At 36.2% G+C, this 17,690-nt stretch overlaps 3 protein-coding genes and 2 long non-coding RNA genes across 6 annotated transcripts in view; 2 read left to right on the plus strand and 3 right to left on the minus strand.

Annotated features, from left to right (window-relative positions):
• The window catches only part of LOC109946789, a 16,283-nt gene extending 8,980 nt beyond the window's left edge, over positions 1-7,303 (plus strand). The window contains exons 2-3 of one of the 2 annotated variants that reach the window (XR_002269868.1): positions 5,594-5,709; positions 6,985-7,303. This is a non-coding gene — a long non-coding RNA (uncharacterized LOC109946789). Of the gene's footprint in view, positions 1-5,593; positions 5,713-6,984 lie in introns of those variants that run through there. The other variant, XR_002269869.1, reaches the window with a different exon arrangement.
• LOC18789764 (TMV resistance protein N) overlaps positions 1-13,717 on the minus strand; it is a 25,993-nt gene extending 12,276 nt beyond the window's left edge. Inside the window, exons 1-2 of the mRNA XM_020554047.1 lie at positions 12,869-13,717; positions 7,524-7,977 (exon numbers count right to left, since the gene is read on the minus strand). Coding sequence (XP_020409636.1) covers positions 7,524-7,977; positions 12,869-12,896 — 482 coding nt within the window. The 5' untranslated portion in view covers positions 12,897-13,717. The remainder of the gene's footprint in view (positions 1-7,523; positions 7,978-12,868) is intronic.
• On the plus strand, positions 10,793-11,545 carry LOC18793058. Its single transcript, XR_002269870.1, has 2 exons — positions 10,793-10,951; positions 11,034-11,545. It is a non-coding gene; the product is annotated as an uncharacterized LOC18793058 (long non-coding RNA).
• On the minus strand, positions 11,467-14,425 carry LOC18790870 (protein IWS1 homolog A). Its single transcript, XM_020555607.1, has 3 exons — positions 14,019-14,425; positions 13,728-13,901; positions 11,467-12,827 (listed from the first exon to the last, which is right to left on the minus strand). Exon 3 carries the CDS (start codon positions 12,794-12,796, stop codon positions 11,582-11,584), a length of 1,215 nt encoding a protein of 404 aa, XP_020411196.1. The 5' UTR covers positions 12,797-12,827; positions 13,728-13,901; positions 14,019-14,425; the 3' UTR covers positions 11,467-11,581.
• LOC109946424 lies at positions 13,506-16,377 on the minus strand. Its single transcript, XM_020554050.1, has 5 exons — positions 16,034-16,377; positions 15,751-15,964; positions 14,019-14,132; positions 13,728-13,901; positions 13,506-13,529 (listed from the first exon to the last, which is right to left on the minus strand). Exons 1-5 carry the CDS (start codon positions 16,375-16,377, stop codon positions 13,506-13,508), a joined length of 870 nt encoding a protein of 289 aa, XP_020409639.1.

The raw sequence follows: 17,690 nt of genomic DNA on the forward strand, positions 1-17,690 counted from the left end.
GCATTACATAATACCCGCATTCGACATTGCTGGGTTGCTTTGGTGTGCCTGAGAGAGTTTTCCAAATTACATTTTTACGTCCTGCTCGGGCTATGTGGGTATTATATATTTTTAAAGCACTGTTCACGATGTTTTTGGCCTCTTCATCGACCACACGATTTCCTGGCAGAGGATCCAGAAAATAGACGGTTTCTCTCTTTGCTCTTACAATCAGCAAAATCCAATGACGGCTGCACAAAATTAATATAAAAACGACGGTTATTTACAAAAACGACGTATTATAGTATTTCACACGACGAAGTAAAGTAGCTAACGACGACATTATATATTTATCACGACGATAAATAAATACCGACGTGGTTAGTAGTTTCAAACGACTAAATAAAATAAAACACCGACGTGGTTAGTTTATAAGCTGTCATTTATTGAAAATCTTAAAAACAAAATCCTAAGGAGACTAACCCTGGATTGTAAGGCATCATGAAAATCTGTTCACCGTCTGTCTTCTGAAGTCGAGCTGCTACCAGTCGTGATCTTGCAGTTATTGTGCCAGAGTTGGCACTAACTGTAGCAGGGTCGATAAAGCCAACCATACTGCACATATTGGCTTTTTTCAAAACATCGTGTAAGTACCTAAACAAATAAAATAATATAAATAAGTCAGCACACAAAACACGACGGTTATGTATAAAAAAAACGACGTATTATAATATTTCAAACGACGTACTGAAATAGATGAGGACGTTATAATATATTTATCACGACGGTTGTTAGTTAAGACGACGTGGTTAGTTAGTTAAGACGACGCAATATATAAACCAACGAGTTATTATTTTAGAAGTACAAACCTCATATATACAGCCAATACAGTAGCTCCAATTTCTTCCATGCTTGCAAATTGTGTAATATCTTCAGGCAGGAGGAAGGTATCGCGCTCACCACCAAACACCTCCTTATCAATTGTAAATTGGACTGTCTTATCCTCAGGCAGGAGTGTCGTTTCCACAAAACGACAAAGGGTTTTTAAAGAAGATGGCGCCTCCATTTTTGAATAACCACCAACTTCAATAACCTGTTTAAAGAAATAAAAAAAATGACGTGGTAATTCAATAAAGACGACGGTTTAAGGAATAAAACGTCGTTTTAAAAGTATTTAAACGACGGTGAAAAAATTGTCGTGGTAATTTAATAAAGACGACGGTTTTATGAATAAAGAGTCGTCTGAAACCATTTAAACGACGGTGAAAAAACCGTCGTTTAAATATTTTATTACGTCTTAAAAAAATTCCGCCGTCTAAGTTGTAAACAAACGACGGATTAAATAAAAATATCGACGTCTGAAATTTTGAAAAACAAATAAAAAAGTTATGTTAACATACCTTGTCGTCATGCTTTTCTTCATCTTCTTTCTCCTTTTCTTCTTCCTTCTCTTCATCTCTTTTTTCTTCTTCCTTCTCTTCATATCTTTTTTCTTCTTCCTTCTCTTCATCTCTCTTTTCTTCTTCCTTCTCTTCATCTGGCTGATGTTTCCCCATTTTGGCAGTATCATCCTCCAAATGTAGGGATCTCACATCACCTCCAGAGCAGCTAGCTTTGTCAGACATTGGATTTTTGGGGCTTTGGCTAATTCTTGGTTTAAGCATGCTTGGATCAAAATTGGGAATTAATTGGGAAAGCTGACTCAGGAAATGCTCCCTCTCAGCCTCTACCAATTGTTTTGTCCTAGCCTCCATCCTTAAGGCCTCTTCCCTTGCCTTAGCCTCCATCTTTTTAGTCTCTTCTTGAAGGAGAACTCTTAAACTCTCATTCAAACGGTCGTCAAAGCTCACCCTCTGTGGTTTGGGCAAATTGAAATATTGCCTTGGGGAAACACCAGCACCAACTCCCCTCACCCTGCCTGGATGCTCGGGGCCCAAAGCCATGGTCAGCACATCATTGCTGCCATCTACTCTGACTTTGCCTTCCGAGACTTGTTTCTGCAATTCATCCTAAAACAAAGATAAACAAAAAAACACACGACGGTTATTTATGTACAAACGACGTATTATATAATTTCACACGACGCAATAACATATAAAACGACGTTATTATAACTTATCACGACTGTAGTTATACCGACGTGGTTATTTATTTAAAACGACGAAATGAATAAACAACCGACGTCTTATGCTATAATTAAAGAAAACAGAGTAGTGATTCCTATTTAGACCGTTAACGACGTTTTTACAAAAGTTTCGACGTGGTAATATCATTCACACGACGCGAGAATGAACCACCGACGTCGTATGCTATAATAACAGAAAACAGAGTAGTGATTCCTATTTAGACCGTTAACGACGTTTTTAAAAACTTTTCGACGTGGTAATATCATTCACACGACGAAAAATATAACATACGACGTAATAAGAATAATTCACAGTTTAATAAAAATTTAAAACAGAGTGAGTAGGCTTACAATTAATTTTGCCTTCTCTGCCACCTTTGGATCAGGGATGTTACCATGTTTGTCCTGTCTAGCTCTCTTCCATAAGGTAGATCGATCAATTTCTACCCCAGGCATGGTTTCCTCCAATTGATCCTCCAATCCAGCATATCCTTTTCGAGACAATCGATGATTGTACTCGAGTTTCTCCCTAATCTGTGAATGTTGAGAATGCACAGACTGAAAATCTTTGGATAGCCTTGAAGCTACAAAGGCATCCCATTGTGCTTTCTCTATGAATTTATATGTTTCAGGGGGTTGGCTTAATTTCTCCCTGTCATTGGTGTATGGAAGGATATAATGCCTCGTTAGTGTAGACTTGAAATCCTTCCATTTTTTGGCAGCAGAAGATAAAACAGAGGTCTTGCCCCCTTGGCCTACGACAAAAGCCATGTCAACTGCTTCCCAAATCTGCTCCTTTATATCCTTTGGGATTTGGGACCATTTCTTGTCCACAAGTGGGATCCTGGAGTGTGCCAAGACACCAATATACGACTGCATCTCAATATGTGCTTGGCCAACACCTTTCCCCCTTTTATTGTACTCAACAATTGGCCTCAGTTTCTGAAGCTTTCTCTTCACAACACGAGGCATTGTGCTCATACCTCGACCAGTCTTTGAATCATCAGAGATTGTTGTCTGGCTGGTTGGTTCTGTCTCAGCAGATGATGAAGCAAACTTCATCTTCTTCGAAGACTTCATCTCCTTCGAAGACTTGTCTTGGGGAGCTACCACTCCAAGCTTCTTGGAGCCAGAATCCTTAGTTTGTTGTTGAGAAACCATTTTAACAGACAAAACTGCAAGTGAGAATATTTCAGGAAAACATTAAGAACACAAACGACGGTATTAAAAAAATACGACGTATGATATGATTTTAGACGACGCAATGAAATAATCTCAGACGTAATAAATGTTTAAAACCATTATTTATATAACGTCGTGGTAAATATGTTCACACGACGTCAATAGTAATACACCGTCGTGGTAAAACTATTATTTATATAACGTCGTGGTATTTATGTTCATACGACGTCAATAGTAATACACCGTCGTGGTATTAACATTCACACGACGTAAAACAATAAGATATTTTTCGTCTATATTAGATACCAACCCTAGTTTTTTTTTCTTTATATTTTATCAAATAAGGGAAAAACAAAAACCATTGTTCAGAGAAATCAAACCTGCAATTAAACAAGCATATAAAAAAAGACTATTATATTAAAAACAACTTTGTCAATTTTCAGACGACGCTAGAACAACTGACGAACCGTCGTGGTCTACCGTCGTCTTATTTAGTTGAGGTAGTTGTCTTCAAAGTTGGAAACTTTCCCTCTTTGTCTGTATATTTTATCAAACTTGGAAAGAAGTAAAATGATTTTGGCCAGAAAAAAGGTAAAAAGATTTTTCAAACAAAAAACGTATGAGCATGCAAAACAGTAACCAAAATAGTGAAAATGAAAGCTTACCTTTTGCGTGCAATGAAAGCAAGAGGAAGATGATCGATGTTTAAATTCAGAGACGACGAAGAAGACGAGAGGAAGACGATGAGAAACTCTGACAATGCTCTGACAAGGAAAAAAGACGAAAAGGTTTCTCTGGGAGATTGAGATTTTTAATCGGGTTTGGAAACAGTGCATGTGTAAGTCGAAAAGTTGCTTACATATAAAACCATTTCAAAAAAAAAATACGGCGGTGACATTTAACTACGTCGTTTTTAACTAACACGACGCAATATTTTTAGTTCGACGTGGACTCATTTCATTTAACGTCGTTATATTTAATATAACCGACGTGGATTTTAATTTTTAAATTATGAATAGAATTTTTTTTCCCTTGAACTTTCAGTTTATTTTTCAATTACAGTGCGTTATAAATAGAGTTTTTTTTCCGGAGGAAATTTAAAATGAAGGAAATTAATGTTCTGGAATTTAAATAAAATAAGAATATAAAAACAACGACTGTTTTTGTATTACTGTCGTCGTTTTTCGTCGTCTTAAGTAAGACTAAGACGACGTAATATATTTGTTTAGGGACGTTGATTTTTGTTTTAAACGTCGTTAGGTATAATATAACCATCGTTGGAAATTGTTTCTCTGATTGCAAATTTGCAACGACGTTAGGTATAATATTTGTAGATAAACAAACGCACACACATCATCAACTTCCAAAAAATTGTCTCTCTGATTTCAAATCTGTGTCATCTGTTAAGATTATGATGTGGAACAGAGTTCCATCTGGTAAGATTTCGTAACCCTTGGGATCTCAGAAAAATCTGATTATGTCGGCGGTTTTTTATATAAACCGTCGTGGTTATTTCAATTCTTGTCATTAAGTATATCTACCGACGTAGGATAAGAAAATCAAAGAAAAAAATTGTTAACAAAAATTCTTATTAAGACGACGGTTTAAATTAAAGGTACGACGTATAAAATGCATAAATACAACGTTAGATTTTATAGTACGATTTAAAGAGAACGTCGTAGAACTATACAATAATGACGTCGATATATTTATATTTGTCGTCGTTGTAAATTAATTTAATACGGCGATATTTTGTATTTTACAGCCGTGGATTTGTTTGTAATTAGACAGCGTCTTATACGAAAACCTCGTCGTGTTATTTTATAAGTAAAAACGGCGGCTTTTATTGAAATCGTCGTCTTTACTTTCTACGTCGGTCGATTCATAACTTCTGCCGTTCTTTGTTCGCTTTGATTTTACACTGCGAAAATCTGTTTCAAATAAACGTCGGTTGTTTAATTAAGTACGTCGTTGTTTTTGAACAGCCATTTGAATCTCCCTTTTTAGTTGTCTAAGGTGGTATTAAACGACGGTGTTTTTAGAACCGTCGTCGTTTTAAAAACCACGACGGTTTTCACTGAGACCGTCGTTGTTTTCTGGTCGTCTTTTTCACTTTTTGTAGTAGTGAGTCTCTGTGTTTTTCTTGGTTGGACTCTGTTAAACTAGTGAAGTTTGTATATATTGGGCACCATTCAAACTATGATGTGATGTGGGGTTGCTTAGTGGCTGTTAGTGTGCTTGTGTCTATTTGTTGGTTCTTGGTTTTCCAACTGATTTTTTGAATTATGATTTTTATGTGTGCATTAGTTACAAGTTGAAGTAAGATGGACGGTGGAAGAGACAACAAAGATGAGTCTAATGTAAAAGGGCTACTTTCACAACTTGCTGGATATGCTGGATATGCTGCTGGACACTACCCACAGGTGCCATTTTAGTTGTATATATGAGTTGGTAATTATAATTGATTGGCCCAGGTTGGTGCCCTTCATGCCCCAGCTTTCTCATTGAATTACAGTTTTTTACATAGTAAGTATATAATTGATGCCATTGAATTACTGTTTTTTAGCTGCAACTTCTTATTATAAAGCTCACTTATTATGCATTTGTCTTGATTTGGATATGGTTGATGCCATTACTGTCATATGATATTTTGCAATACCATTTAAGCTTTAGTTCAGTAAAATTTTATACGGGTTCTGCATTGTAGTTTTGCACAAAATACATTGTAGTTTTGGTAATTACAATTGAATTTTTGCTCTTTCCTTAGCCCTCAACCTCACCAATTTAAAGAGTAGAGGCTACCCAGATGAGGAATTGGGTGGGCAAGAGAAGAGTATAACTACCCAAGAGCAAGGGAACTCAAAATTGGAATTTTGGAAACTGCATTGCAGTTTTCATTTAATTAAAATTGAATTTTTACTCCTTCCTTGGCCTTCAACCTCACCAATTTGAATAGTAGAGGTTACCCAGATGAGGAATTGGGTGGATAAGGGAAGAGTCGAACTACCCAAGAGCAATGGAACTCAAAATTGGACTTTCGAAAATTGCATTGCAGTTTTCATTTAATTACAATTGAATTTTTGCTCTTTCCTTGGCCTTCAACGTCACCAATTTGAAGAGTAGAGGCTACCTAGATGAGAAATTGGGTGGGCAAGAGAAGAGTAGAACTACCCAACATGTATTTTACCAACACGTCTTGAATAAAAAAAATATTGTTTTATTTTGTTTAACTCTAGAGCTGAGCATTTTTGCCCAAACTCAGCATTGCAAGTTCCATTTTTGTATTGCAGTTTTCGTTTATGCATTGCAATTTCCGCTTATACATTGCAGTTTCCGTTTTTGCATCACAGTTTCCATTTTAGTACTTTCATCTTGGTTCCTCAATTTTGCTTCTATAAAATTAATTTTTGTTTTTGTAGCTATTTTTGTTTTGTTTTTTTTTTTAAACATAATTGATATCTACATTGTATTTTTGTTGCGGTTTTTCTTTTTATTTGTTGTTCTTGTGTGAATATGTGTTGAAATGATTTTTTTTTAAACCATTGATTGTTTATATAAATAAATATTATATAACTAAATAATATTAAAAAATCAAGTTTGGTGTAGTGGTTTGGGAGTGAGCCTTTCTTCTTTGAGGGTCAAGGTAAGGTTCAAATCCCTAGAATGACATAAATTTTTTTTTTTTTTTTTTTGTAAAGGTGAATAAAGGGCAACGGAGTTTGTCCCCTGCAAACGGCAAACGGCAACCGGCGGTGACGGCGGGTGGCCGGCGGTGGTGGTCAGTGGCGGGTGGCTAGATATGGACATGTGTCATAGTATGCTTGTCTTAGAATGAGTGACATTGTGTGTAATTTTGATATCTTTTAATGATATTTTTGTAAAATTAGGTACTACATTTTGGTCTTTGGCCTTATGCTAATTAGATAAATTGTATTCCTATATTCCAAATTAGTAAACTATATTTTGTTTTAACAGTCCCGATCTCTTGGACCACAGGAGTCCAAGAGATTGTGGTCACCCACCGTTGGATATTAATCCAATGGTTCAAAATGATATATATAAATGCAATATGACATAAATGATTATTACCCGATTCAAGTCAACCGTTGAATTTACATCCAACGGCGGGTGACCATAAATCTCTTGGACTACAGGGGTCCAAGAGATCAGGACTGTTTGTTTTAAAACTAAAGCAAAACAAAATAACAAGCATTATATAAGGGGGTTAGAAATTTACTCGTCCAAGAGAGTGAACCCTGACAAATTTGCTGCTTGTGAAAGAGCTTCCCTCCATCTGTTGACCTTCTCCATATTATCTTTATATTTACACTCCACGTTAGCCAGTGCATCCCCGAAACTACCTCTATGATTCCGTACATCTGATGGATTCACCTTGTAAAAAACTGGTATGACCAGTTGTTCTGATTTCTTGCAGTCAAGAATCTTAACAAGTTCCTCCAAGCACCACTTTGAGGAGGCATAGTTTTTAGAGAACACAACCACAGAAATCTTTGAATCTTCAATTGCTGTGAGAAGCGTGCTTGATATTTCTTCTCCTCTTCTGAGCTCATCATCATCCATGAAGGTGTTAATGCCTTGTTGACATAAAGCGCTATACAAATGGCCTGTGAAATTGGAGCGAGTGTCCAAACCTCTGAAGCTCAGGAAGACGTCGTGTTTCCATGAATTGGTGAAGGAAGCAGAGGAAGAAGAGGCTCGTTGGTTGGCCAAGGAAGCCAACATAATTGTTTCAGTGTTTGGCAATCATCAGAAAAAAGATGAGTCTTACTTGAAGAGTCTGATTGTGAGTGAGCAAAATGTAAAAGGCTTTATCTTTGCTTTGAATCCAATTATTGACGCGTTTTCCCTGACACGAGCTATCAATTACTTTTATTAAAGCATACGGGTCAATCACTCCACCGGAGACTAGACCATTGAAACAAATAATGGAGCATGTCTCATGAACTACCCTATACCAGTCTTTACTTCACAGTTAATTAACTAGACAACAATTATCTTCTGTTTCAGTATATATATGTACATATCGACAATAATTTCTTCTTTTGTTTTCCCCTCATAATCATGGTTGTATGATCACTCAAAAACAAAGAAATTGACCCACCCAAAAAAAAAAAAAAACCGATTTCATGTTCTTTTGTACTTTATGGGAAGCTATTTTTGCGCACAATTAATGGAATGGAAGATTCTTGAAAGGTAAGAGCCAAAAAAAAAAAAAAAAAAAAAGGTCTTCACAATAAATTCACAAGTCTTCATCACTAAGTTTCAGACTTTGAAAAGTCTTTCCACTTCTTTCATATCACTTTTCTTTTCTTGATTGCAAGACGGTTTGGGGAAGAAAGACTTTGGAGTTTTTCATGCGCTTGAGTCAAGGTCTTTGTCTCTTATTGAAATTGGAATGTTTGAGTATAATGAAATGAAATTGTTAGAAGTGAGAGATTTCCTGGATTCATGGATAAGAAAATTCAGAGAACGTAATTTTATTGTGTGCTTGAGTGTGATATATGTCCTACCTAATGCGTGTGGTTATCTTTTTGATTGTTTATTGCGTTTTGTCCTTGATATGAGTAGGGTCCAAGTTGGATTGGAAATTCCTATTGCTGCCAATTTTGATCCAAAGATTTTCAACTTTGGCAGGTTTAAATTAAATTCGATGTCCGAAAATTCCGAAAAGAATTGGATTGGAATGAAAATGTATCTCAAAATTCTGAATATTCCGGATTCCAAAATATATAGGTATTTCAAGTTTGGATTTACTAAACTTTATGTTAAACTAAATATGATATACCGTTTGAGACTGCTTCTATAAGAAGTACTTATACTCATAACCGCTTTTGTTCAAAGCACATTTATTAGAAGAATGTTGAAATTTTTGTTAAAAATGCGAGTGCTTCTTAGAAAAACACTTTGACGGGTGCTTCTCCAAAAAGCGCCCATAAGCGGTTACCATAAATGTCGGAAAGATCTGTTGGATCCGATGAATGTGAATGCAGACAAGTTTGAGGTTTCATTCAAAATCATATTATACAATACTGTCTGCTTCTAGGGTATTATATTAGTTAAGGCTGAAATAATATATACAGGCATTTTGAGGGTCTTGATTCTTATGTAAGGAGTTAGCTTGTTAAAGAAATTTCCATAACCCTTTTACCATTTTAAGATATCTTGTGTTTAACTTGCAGCTACTTGAACTTGAAAATCAGATTGAGAAGAACAATATAATTTTGAAGTCTCCACAGGATTTAGAATGTACACTTAAATGGTAATTATGCCACTTCGGCCTTATTTTTGTGAGTGTGTGTATTTCATTTAGCTTGTTATAGGGTTATTCTCTTATACTTCTAGTTTTTTTGTTTGATTGATGTAGGCTTGACAACACAGAACGGATTGAGGATGCAGTTGAGGGAAACTGCGTTAGATTGTCACTTAGGACATACATTCCGAAGTTGGAAGACCTTTTCTCCCCAAAAAAAGTTGGAGATGCCACTGAGCCATCGGAAGTAAATCATGAGCTGCTAATGGAACTTCTGGAGGGGACTATGGGTTTAAGGAATGTTGAGGTACCAAAACATGATTATCTCAGGACATCTTTATTCATTAGTGTCATTGTTTAATAAAGCTTAGAATTAGAGGTATTACCATAACATCAAAGACAATATAGCACTCATGGGATGCGCCCATCTGTTGCTGAACCATGGTGGCAGGTGCTGGCCACTGTTGGCGGTGCCTACATGGCTTGGGCTGACATTGCAGTGCTCCACCCAAGGGTGATGCCATGCCAGCCCCTTCAATGGTCTTTCCAAAAAAATTAAAAAATTGTTCTCATACGTAATTTCATAGAGGGATGAAATTGCAATTATGTTTCTTTTTCCTTTTAGCTTTGTCAAAGGTGGATGGGGTGAGTATTTTTTCAATGTGACATGACAATGAAGAAAGAAGTAAGCTCAACACCCTGTGCATCTTTTAAATGAGTTGATACTGCTCTCGAATTTCTTTTGAGCACTATACTCTGCAAAGTCTTTGAGGTTCTTTCTTATAAATGAGTACCCCGTCTTATGATTTCTAAAATTTGTTTCTTTCTTTGTTGTTGTCGTCTTGGTTTTCTTTTGTTTTTGTTTAAAAATATATATATATATATATATATATATATTTCCTCTACTGCAATTGGTAGTGCTTCAGTAATTAAAAGGCATTTAGCAAACAAATCCCTCTAAAATATCGAGCCAATCACAACACACACGCATACTTGCATTACCTAGTCATATTTTTAATAGGTTCTCTCTCTAAAGGTTTTTATTTTTTAAATCTTTGACATTTCTTTTGAATTATGTGCTCTCTCAGCTTGATTCCTGTCATATGATCATATGATCAGATAGCATTTCTTTTATCTGCTGAATATGGGAGTGAGTGGATGGTTTTTTTCAGTATTCTTATGAATAAGTATAAATGCTTGGTGACCTTATTTCTGATTACTTTTCCACAAAAGGTGCTATTTATGAAAAAAATAAAATCAGTATATTCTTTTATTGAGTTCATGAAATCCACTTTGCCGGATATCTTCATTGCAGTGGTTTGTAACAAAAGTGCAAGACAGTATGTTCTATGCACCATGAGGCGACTAGTGGTAAAAAGTGCAAACAAATCAAGGTTTGGCAATTTTGGTCTATGTATTCATTATGCTCTTAAAAAAATTCAAATGTTTTCATTTGGAATGCATCAGTCCATGCAGACACTCATTGGAGTACTTGGATAAAGATGAGACAGTAGTGGCTCATGCGGTTGGAGGAGTTGATGCATTCACCAAGGTCCCTCAAGGTCCCACAAGGTTGGCCATTGTTAAGTTACTCCATTGAAACTGATATACCTCAAGAGCTCTGATCAACATTCAAAGGGAATTTCTATTTCTTTTAGTTTTCTGTGCAAGGTTCAGGTCAGTGTTACACCTCCTCATCTCTTACTAGTTTCCTTACTTCAGGGTGGATATTTGAGAAATTTCATCAAATTGGGCAGTTGCAAGCATGCCTGAGCTTAAAATGTGGATATTTTGGTTTCTTTTGAATCAGTTTGAGCTTATAGAAAAATATACAAAAATGTGAATTGTTCATACAAAAAAAGCTATTAGATTTCACACAAGTTTATTATATTTCCAATTAGATGAAAGAAAGGTTAAGTGTTGATGCAAACTCAGATCTTCTAAGCATGTAATTGTTCTTGCAGACATTCATGTATTGAACACCTGGATTAATGGAACCGGACAAACAACAAAACACAACAGCATTACCGACGAAAAGCATTGCGTTCACTTGCTTCAGATCTGCCCTGCAAATAATGTGTTTGGTGACGTATACTCTCCTCAATTGTTGAGTTTCCTCCCCTCTCAGCACCATAAACACTTGTTTGAACAGCATCCAAGAAGTTCCTACCACTGGATTTGACAGCCTGGGTAGCTTCCAGTGCATCATTCTCCTCAGCCTTCTTCAATCGCTTCCATCTTTGCTCTTTATGCAACTCAGCATCTATTCGCATCTCCTTTAGCGTAGCAGCTCTTTCTTCTTCTGAAAGTTTAGGAGCAACATTTCGACGCTTGTAGTGTGATTCATTCCGACCTTTCATGGGGTATTTTCCTAGTTCTAAATTGTCATGTTTTCCCTTGGCATCACCTTGACCATCATCTCTTCCAATTTTTATGGACTGATTCTTATCACCTCGGTCTGCTCTGTTACGTGATTCATCATCTGAATATGAATGCTTAACAAGGTTTTTCTCACTTCGACCTGCTCTTTTACGTGATTCATCTTCTGAATCTGAATGTTTAACATGGTTCTTCTCACTTCGCTGTGCTCTGTAACGGGATTCATCTTCGGAATCTGAATGCTTAACAGGGTTCTTCCCACTTCGATGTGCTCTGTTACGTGATACATCTTCTGAACCTGAATGCTTAACATGGTTCTTCTCACTTCTCCGTGCTCTGTAACGCAATTCATCTTCGGAATCTGAATGGTTAACAGGATTCTTCCCACTTCGGCGTGTTCTGTCAAGTGATTCATCTTCTAAATCTGAATGTTTAACATGGTTCTTCTCACTTCTCCGTGCTCTGTAATGTGATCCATCTTCGGAGTCCGAATGGTTAACCGGATTCTTACCACTTCGACGTGCTCTGTTATGTGATTCATTTTCTAAATCTGAATGTTTAACATGGTTCTTCTCACTTCTCCGTGTTCTGTAACGGAATTCATCTTCAGAATCTGAATGCTTGCTTAACAGGCTTCTTCCCACTTCGATGTGCTCCGATACTTGATTCATCTTCTGAATCTGAATGATTGACAGTGTTCTCACGTCGACGTGCTCTTTTACGTGATTCATCTTCCGAATCTGAATGCTTAACATACTTTGAATCATTTTCTGAATCTGATGCTTGTATGGATGATGAATGTTTGCTATGCTTTGAAGCACCATTATGGTGCTTCTTCTTCTGATGTTCCTTCTTGTCATGCAGTTTCTCTGCGGGCTTCTTTGCTTCAACCTTTTATTGAAGAAAAAAAATTGATCAGCATATACACGTCAAACATTCTCTTACACTAATCATAGACATCTACTAAAACCCTGATACACTCAGCAAAAGACCCAAAAAAACTGAGTAATAAAATGCTATTGTGGTGTAAACCATGGGTGCAAGCCATGCCACAAGAACAGAAACCAAGCTACAGCTGTTTGAAGTTACTGCTAGAAGAACTCTAATTATTTACTCAAGTTAAAAAGAAATCGAGAAGACTTATAGATCTACCGAGGTCATGATCCAAGGGACAAAAAGATCTTCCTCAGAATAAGAGGCTAGCTATAGGCTTCTGTAACTAACAAGTCTTGTCTAACCAAGCCACGGCTGCATCACTTAAATAAAAACTACCCCATTACTACAATCAAGTTAATTTATTTCCATTAACACCTTTAACTTCTGCGTCAGCTCCCCGTGAATAGTCGGTCCAGAAATGCTCTCTGGAGGGAGCATTTAGTTAACACTGAAAAGTTCTGGTCTTAGCTATACTCTTTCTTCTTCTTCTCCCTGTTTTTTTCTTCAAACTTACATCCTCTCTGAGCCAGTTACATCATTTTTCTTCTTCGCAGCCTGCCTTCATACACACTTCTTCCACATCCAACTCTTTAATTTTCTCAACATACTACTTTTTCTTCCACATATCAGACATCATGATTCCCCAATCAGGTCAACCTATGCAGCACACCAAAATGGCGCCGGTGACCATATGTTTATATCTACATAATTTTTTTTTTGTATGTCTATGAGAGGTAGAATTTTATACAATTGGCAGACTTCGAAATCATCAAGTCATGTCTAACTATGCTGTCTGGCATAACTAATTTATTCTTGATTAGTGAGCAAGAGAAAAGTAAAAAAATACAGACTTACAGAATTGTGAATCATGGCCATCTGGACAGGATTGTTCTTAATACGAGAAAGGGTTTCCTGCTCACGCTGCCGAGTCATAAGCAAAGGATCCAAGTGGAGCTTCCTCCAAGCATCATTGGCAGATTGAGGCTTTTCTTCGAACAGAGCTCCGGGCACAGATGCTGATGCCTGCTGCTGGAGAATCAGTAGTCACAAAAGATCATAAGAAACATGACTTTGTAGTTGCACTACATTTTATACAATATCATTGATGCACACATTTGGGAAATTAAAGATCAGAAATACAAATACCTTGGAGGCGGCAGAGGAGGAAGGCGCGTCTTCGGTCTTGGGTAAGGCTTCAAGGGTTTTGAAACTATCGGAACCAACAGGCCTCCCAATGGCCAATCCCGAATCATACAAGAACTTCAACCGCTCCAACCACTCTTGCGCTCTTCAACGATCTGTTTGCGGAGCTCGTCCAACTTCTTCTGCTCGGCCTTGTGCTTTTGCTCTGCCTTCCACACGTTCTCTATGTTTCCGAAGGCTCCCTGTGTGCCATCCCTTCTTGTTCAGAAATTTCAACGCCATTCTTCTTCTTCTTCTTTTTCTTCTGCTTCAATATTCGAATGACCGGACGAAAAGGTTGAATTTGAACGATCAATTTCAATTTTAATCGTGCAGTCTCTCTTCCTCTGAGTTCTATGCGTGCCGGGCGTTGTCCTACGCCATCCTTGTCGCCCGTTATATCTGGGAAAAATAAAAAACAGTATAGGTGGATTAATTTCAAAGAAAGAAAAAAAGATCAAATCGGATGATATTACTATTTAAACTCCGCATTTTTCTTTGTTCATTAATGTTTAAGTTCACTCCAGCTTCTAATTCAAAATTTCACATTTTTTAAGAAAATTCCACTATTTTCCCAAACTATCCTTAAATACACACCCAACAGAGAAAAAAAAATTATATTTAAACCCCACACTTTTAATGAAAAAAGATAAGGAAAAACTTTAAAATTATTCGAAAACCATATGGCAGCTTTGCCCTTGGGGCCGACATATGAATTGTATGAATCAAATGGGAAACAAATGCAATGAACAACAATAAGTGCATTTTAAAGTTCAAAATATATATTTTTTTGGTTCAGTTTTTCTATTTAAATACCATACTTTTATTTGTTCACTTTAATACTTAAATCATTAAACTTTTAAATTTCATTATTAGGGCCGACATATGAACTAAAAAGTTGGATATATGAATCAAAGGAAAGAGAATAAGATCAATATAGCCAAGAAATCAACCAGCCCTTCCATCACCTCCCATCACATCTTTTAAAGAGGTAGACTCGTCAATGTTTTACATCCTTGAAAAAGGAGTAATCTGGCAATAGGATGTAGAGGAATTTGTATTTTTCTAAAACTTAATATGAAGAGTGGTGATGGTGTGTGTATAGATGTACTAGGGTTAGGTATTAAGTTGGATGACATTTTTTTATTTTTTTACACAATAATAAAACTTAACAACTTAATGGAGTGAACAAGGAGAAGTGTGAGATTTAAATAGAAAAATTCTATTTTATTATACATACACATTTTGACAACAGAAAAAAAATATAAATATGGGCATCATTGAAAGATCCGTATACAACACATTGACAAATGCATTTGTATGATTTGGAAGACTAGTAAAAATAAAAATGTATTTACTCTTATGTAAAGGAATGTGCAATAGTCCCATATTTTATTTTATTTTTACCTTAAAATATGTAATTTTCGCTCAATTAGCCACCCTAAACTATCATTTTCTCAATTTAATACTGACTCTCAAATTTCAGGTACAAAAATAATAAAAAAGACATACAAAACTTTAGAACAAAAATCATAAACTGACTAAGTGGTGAGATTAAATTAATTTGATATGAAACATATTGCTAAAAGTACCTTAAAATATATATGAAAAATTATATTTATTATTACTAAAATAACTCACCAATCGGAGTACAAATCTGGGAACAAATCGCTCATTCCGTGGTCGTTGTCCATACGCGTTTCGAGGTCGCGGTCGGCAAAATATCATCTAATCCATTTTCATCGATATGTTTGCCAGGATAATAATCATCATAATCCCTTGACATACTGTTATGAACTAAGTGGGCCCCAATGCTTTTGACGCGCAACCCTTTGCCGCTAACAGTAACTCGAAAAATAGGCGGCATTAATTGATCATGAAGAAATAATGGGATACAGTCCCACCACTGACTAGTACCTCGAAACATATCCGACGTAGACAGCTCAAATGGAATATTTCCCCGACGCGGAACTAATGACATACATTCCAGCCACACATTTTCTGCCTCCGTCTCTCCTCCAGACACACGCCATTCATCTCGACGATGACTCTGAAAAGCAAATTCAAGAGAACAAGGGCTAACAATTGATTCTGTAATTTCCCAAACAACACACAAAACCAATTTTGTGTTATCCAATGGGGAAGCCGAAGGAATTTCAATAGGAAGTTCGTAATTACAAACACTCCTGTCATCATGATCAAGGTTATCAAATTTACTCTCATCATAGTTATCAAGGTAATTACGAAAAGTGAACCATTCTGGAACTTTACTGCTACTGCCAGGTAGTCTAAAGACAATCCTTGCATTGCCACGAAACTTCATCTGTAACACAAAACAACACAACACAAGCATATATATTATTATTATTAATTAGTCGTGCATGCAGCATACATAGTATAGTATTAACAATACATGTAATGTATGCATATTAATTATATAGATAAAAGATAAATACGTTACCTCATTAAATAATTTTGTCATCTTCGAAACGTCCAACTCTAGATTATCGCATAGCCTATGACAATTAGACAAGTCCATGTAACTAATGCCTTGCATGTCTCCGTCTTCCAATATCTTTGACAATGTTGAAAATCTTTCCAGTGATATGCAATCACTCATGTGAACCCATTTTATAGACGCTGGAAGTTGTACTAGAATTTCTACAAGCCTCTTGCAACCCCTCAAATCAAGCTCCTTTAAGTTAACACATTTGCTATGCACACAGGAAGACAGACAAAATTGCTTTTGGATAGACTAATTTTCTTTAAGTTGGACCAACGACAAAAATTCTCCAAGGAATCAATGTCTGATACATTGCACTCTTCAAAATCCAATCTCCTCTGCCTTGCGAAGTTGCCATCGCGTGGACTATTTGCGTTGGTTCGAATCTCCAAAGGAAGTGATTCTGAACTCGATAAAACTTCAGAGATCAAGTTGTTTGGAAGTGTGACAAGTTTTTGGGCACCGATTAAGATTAATATAATCCAGCTTTTGCAACCCATAAATACATTGTGGCAGACAGAGCCGGCCCTGGCCCAGGGCTACCAGGGCCACAGCCCGGGGCCCAAAAACCAATGGGGCACAAATTTTTCTTAGTCCATATATATATATATATATATATATATATCTCTCTGAAAAAGAACAACAAAAAAATATAAAAATATAAAAAAATAAAGAAGAAGAAACTAAAAGACGCTCAACATTAAGTCATGCGTTGGAAACCAAAACCAATTCTCCTCCTTTCCAATAAAAAGTCAAGTGAACAGAATAATAATTTAAGAATTGATAACCTGTTGGGCAAAATCAAAGCGATTGATTCATCAATCTGTGGGTTTCAACCAGCAGTCAAAGCCAAAGTAAAAAAATACTTTAAAAAGGAACTGGTATTTTTTCTATCTTTTTTTCGGTCGAAATGGTATTTCTTCTATGGGTCTTGGCCATCTTGAAGAAAGCACAATTGAATGAAGGATTGTGCTAATTGAAATTTTGCAATTTGGATTTTTGAAGAGGTACAAAACTTTCATTTAGTTTTATGTGATTATATTTGAAGGGAAAAATATGCTCCAAACCCAGATGTTATATTGTTCTCTGTTTATTAGTTAAATTATTAGAGTTGAACATTTCATGCTTGAGTG

Source organism: Prunus persica, chromosome G1 (assembly GCF_000346465.2).
Source record: "Prunus persica cultivar Lovell chromosome G1, Prunus_persica_NCBIv2, whole genome shotgun sequence".
In the NCBI taxonomy this organism is placed as follows: domain Eukaryota; kingdom Viridiplantae; phylum Streptophyta; class Magnoliopsida; order Rosales; family Rosaceae; genus Prunus; species Prunus persica.

Bases quoted from the DNA above. Each gene is read 5' to 3' on its own strand.
- LOC109946424 (XM_020554050.1), bottom strand. From the start codon at position 16,377: ATGAAGTTTCGTGGCAATGCAAGGATTGTCTTTAGACTACCTGGCAGT. The intron at 13,902-14,018 runs GTATTTGTATTT...CTGATTCTCCAG, and splicing joins CCTCCTCTGCCGCCTCCAAG to CAGCAGGCATCAGCATCTGT. The intron at 13,530-13,727 runs GTAAGTCTGTAT...TGTGCTGCATAG, and splicing joins TGGCCATGATTCACAATTCT to GTTGACCTGATTGGGGAATC.
- LOC18790870 (XM_020555607.1), bottom strand. From the start codon at position 12,796: ATGACAAGAAGGAACATCAGAAGAAGAAGCACCATAATGGTGCTTCAA.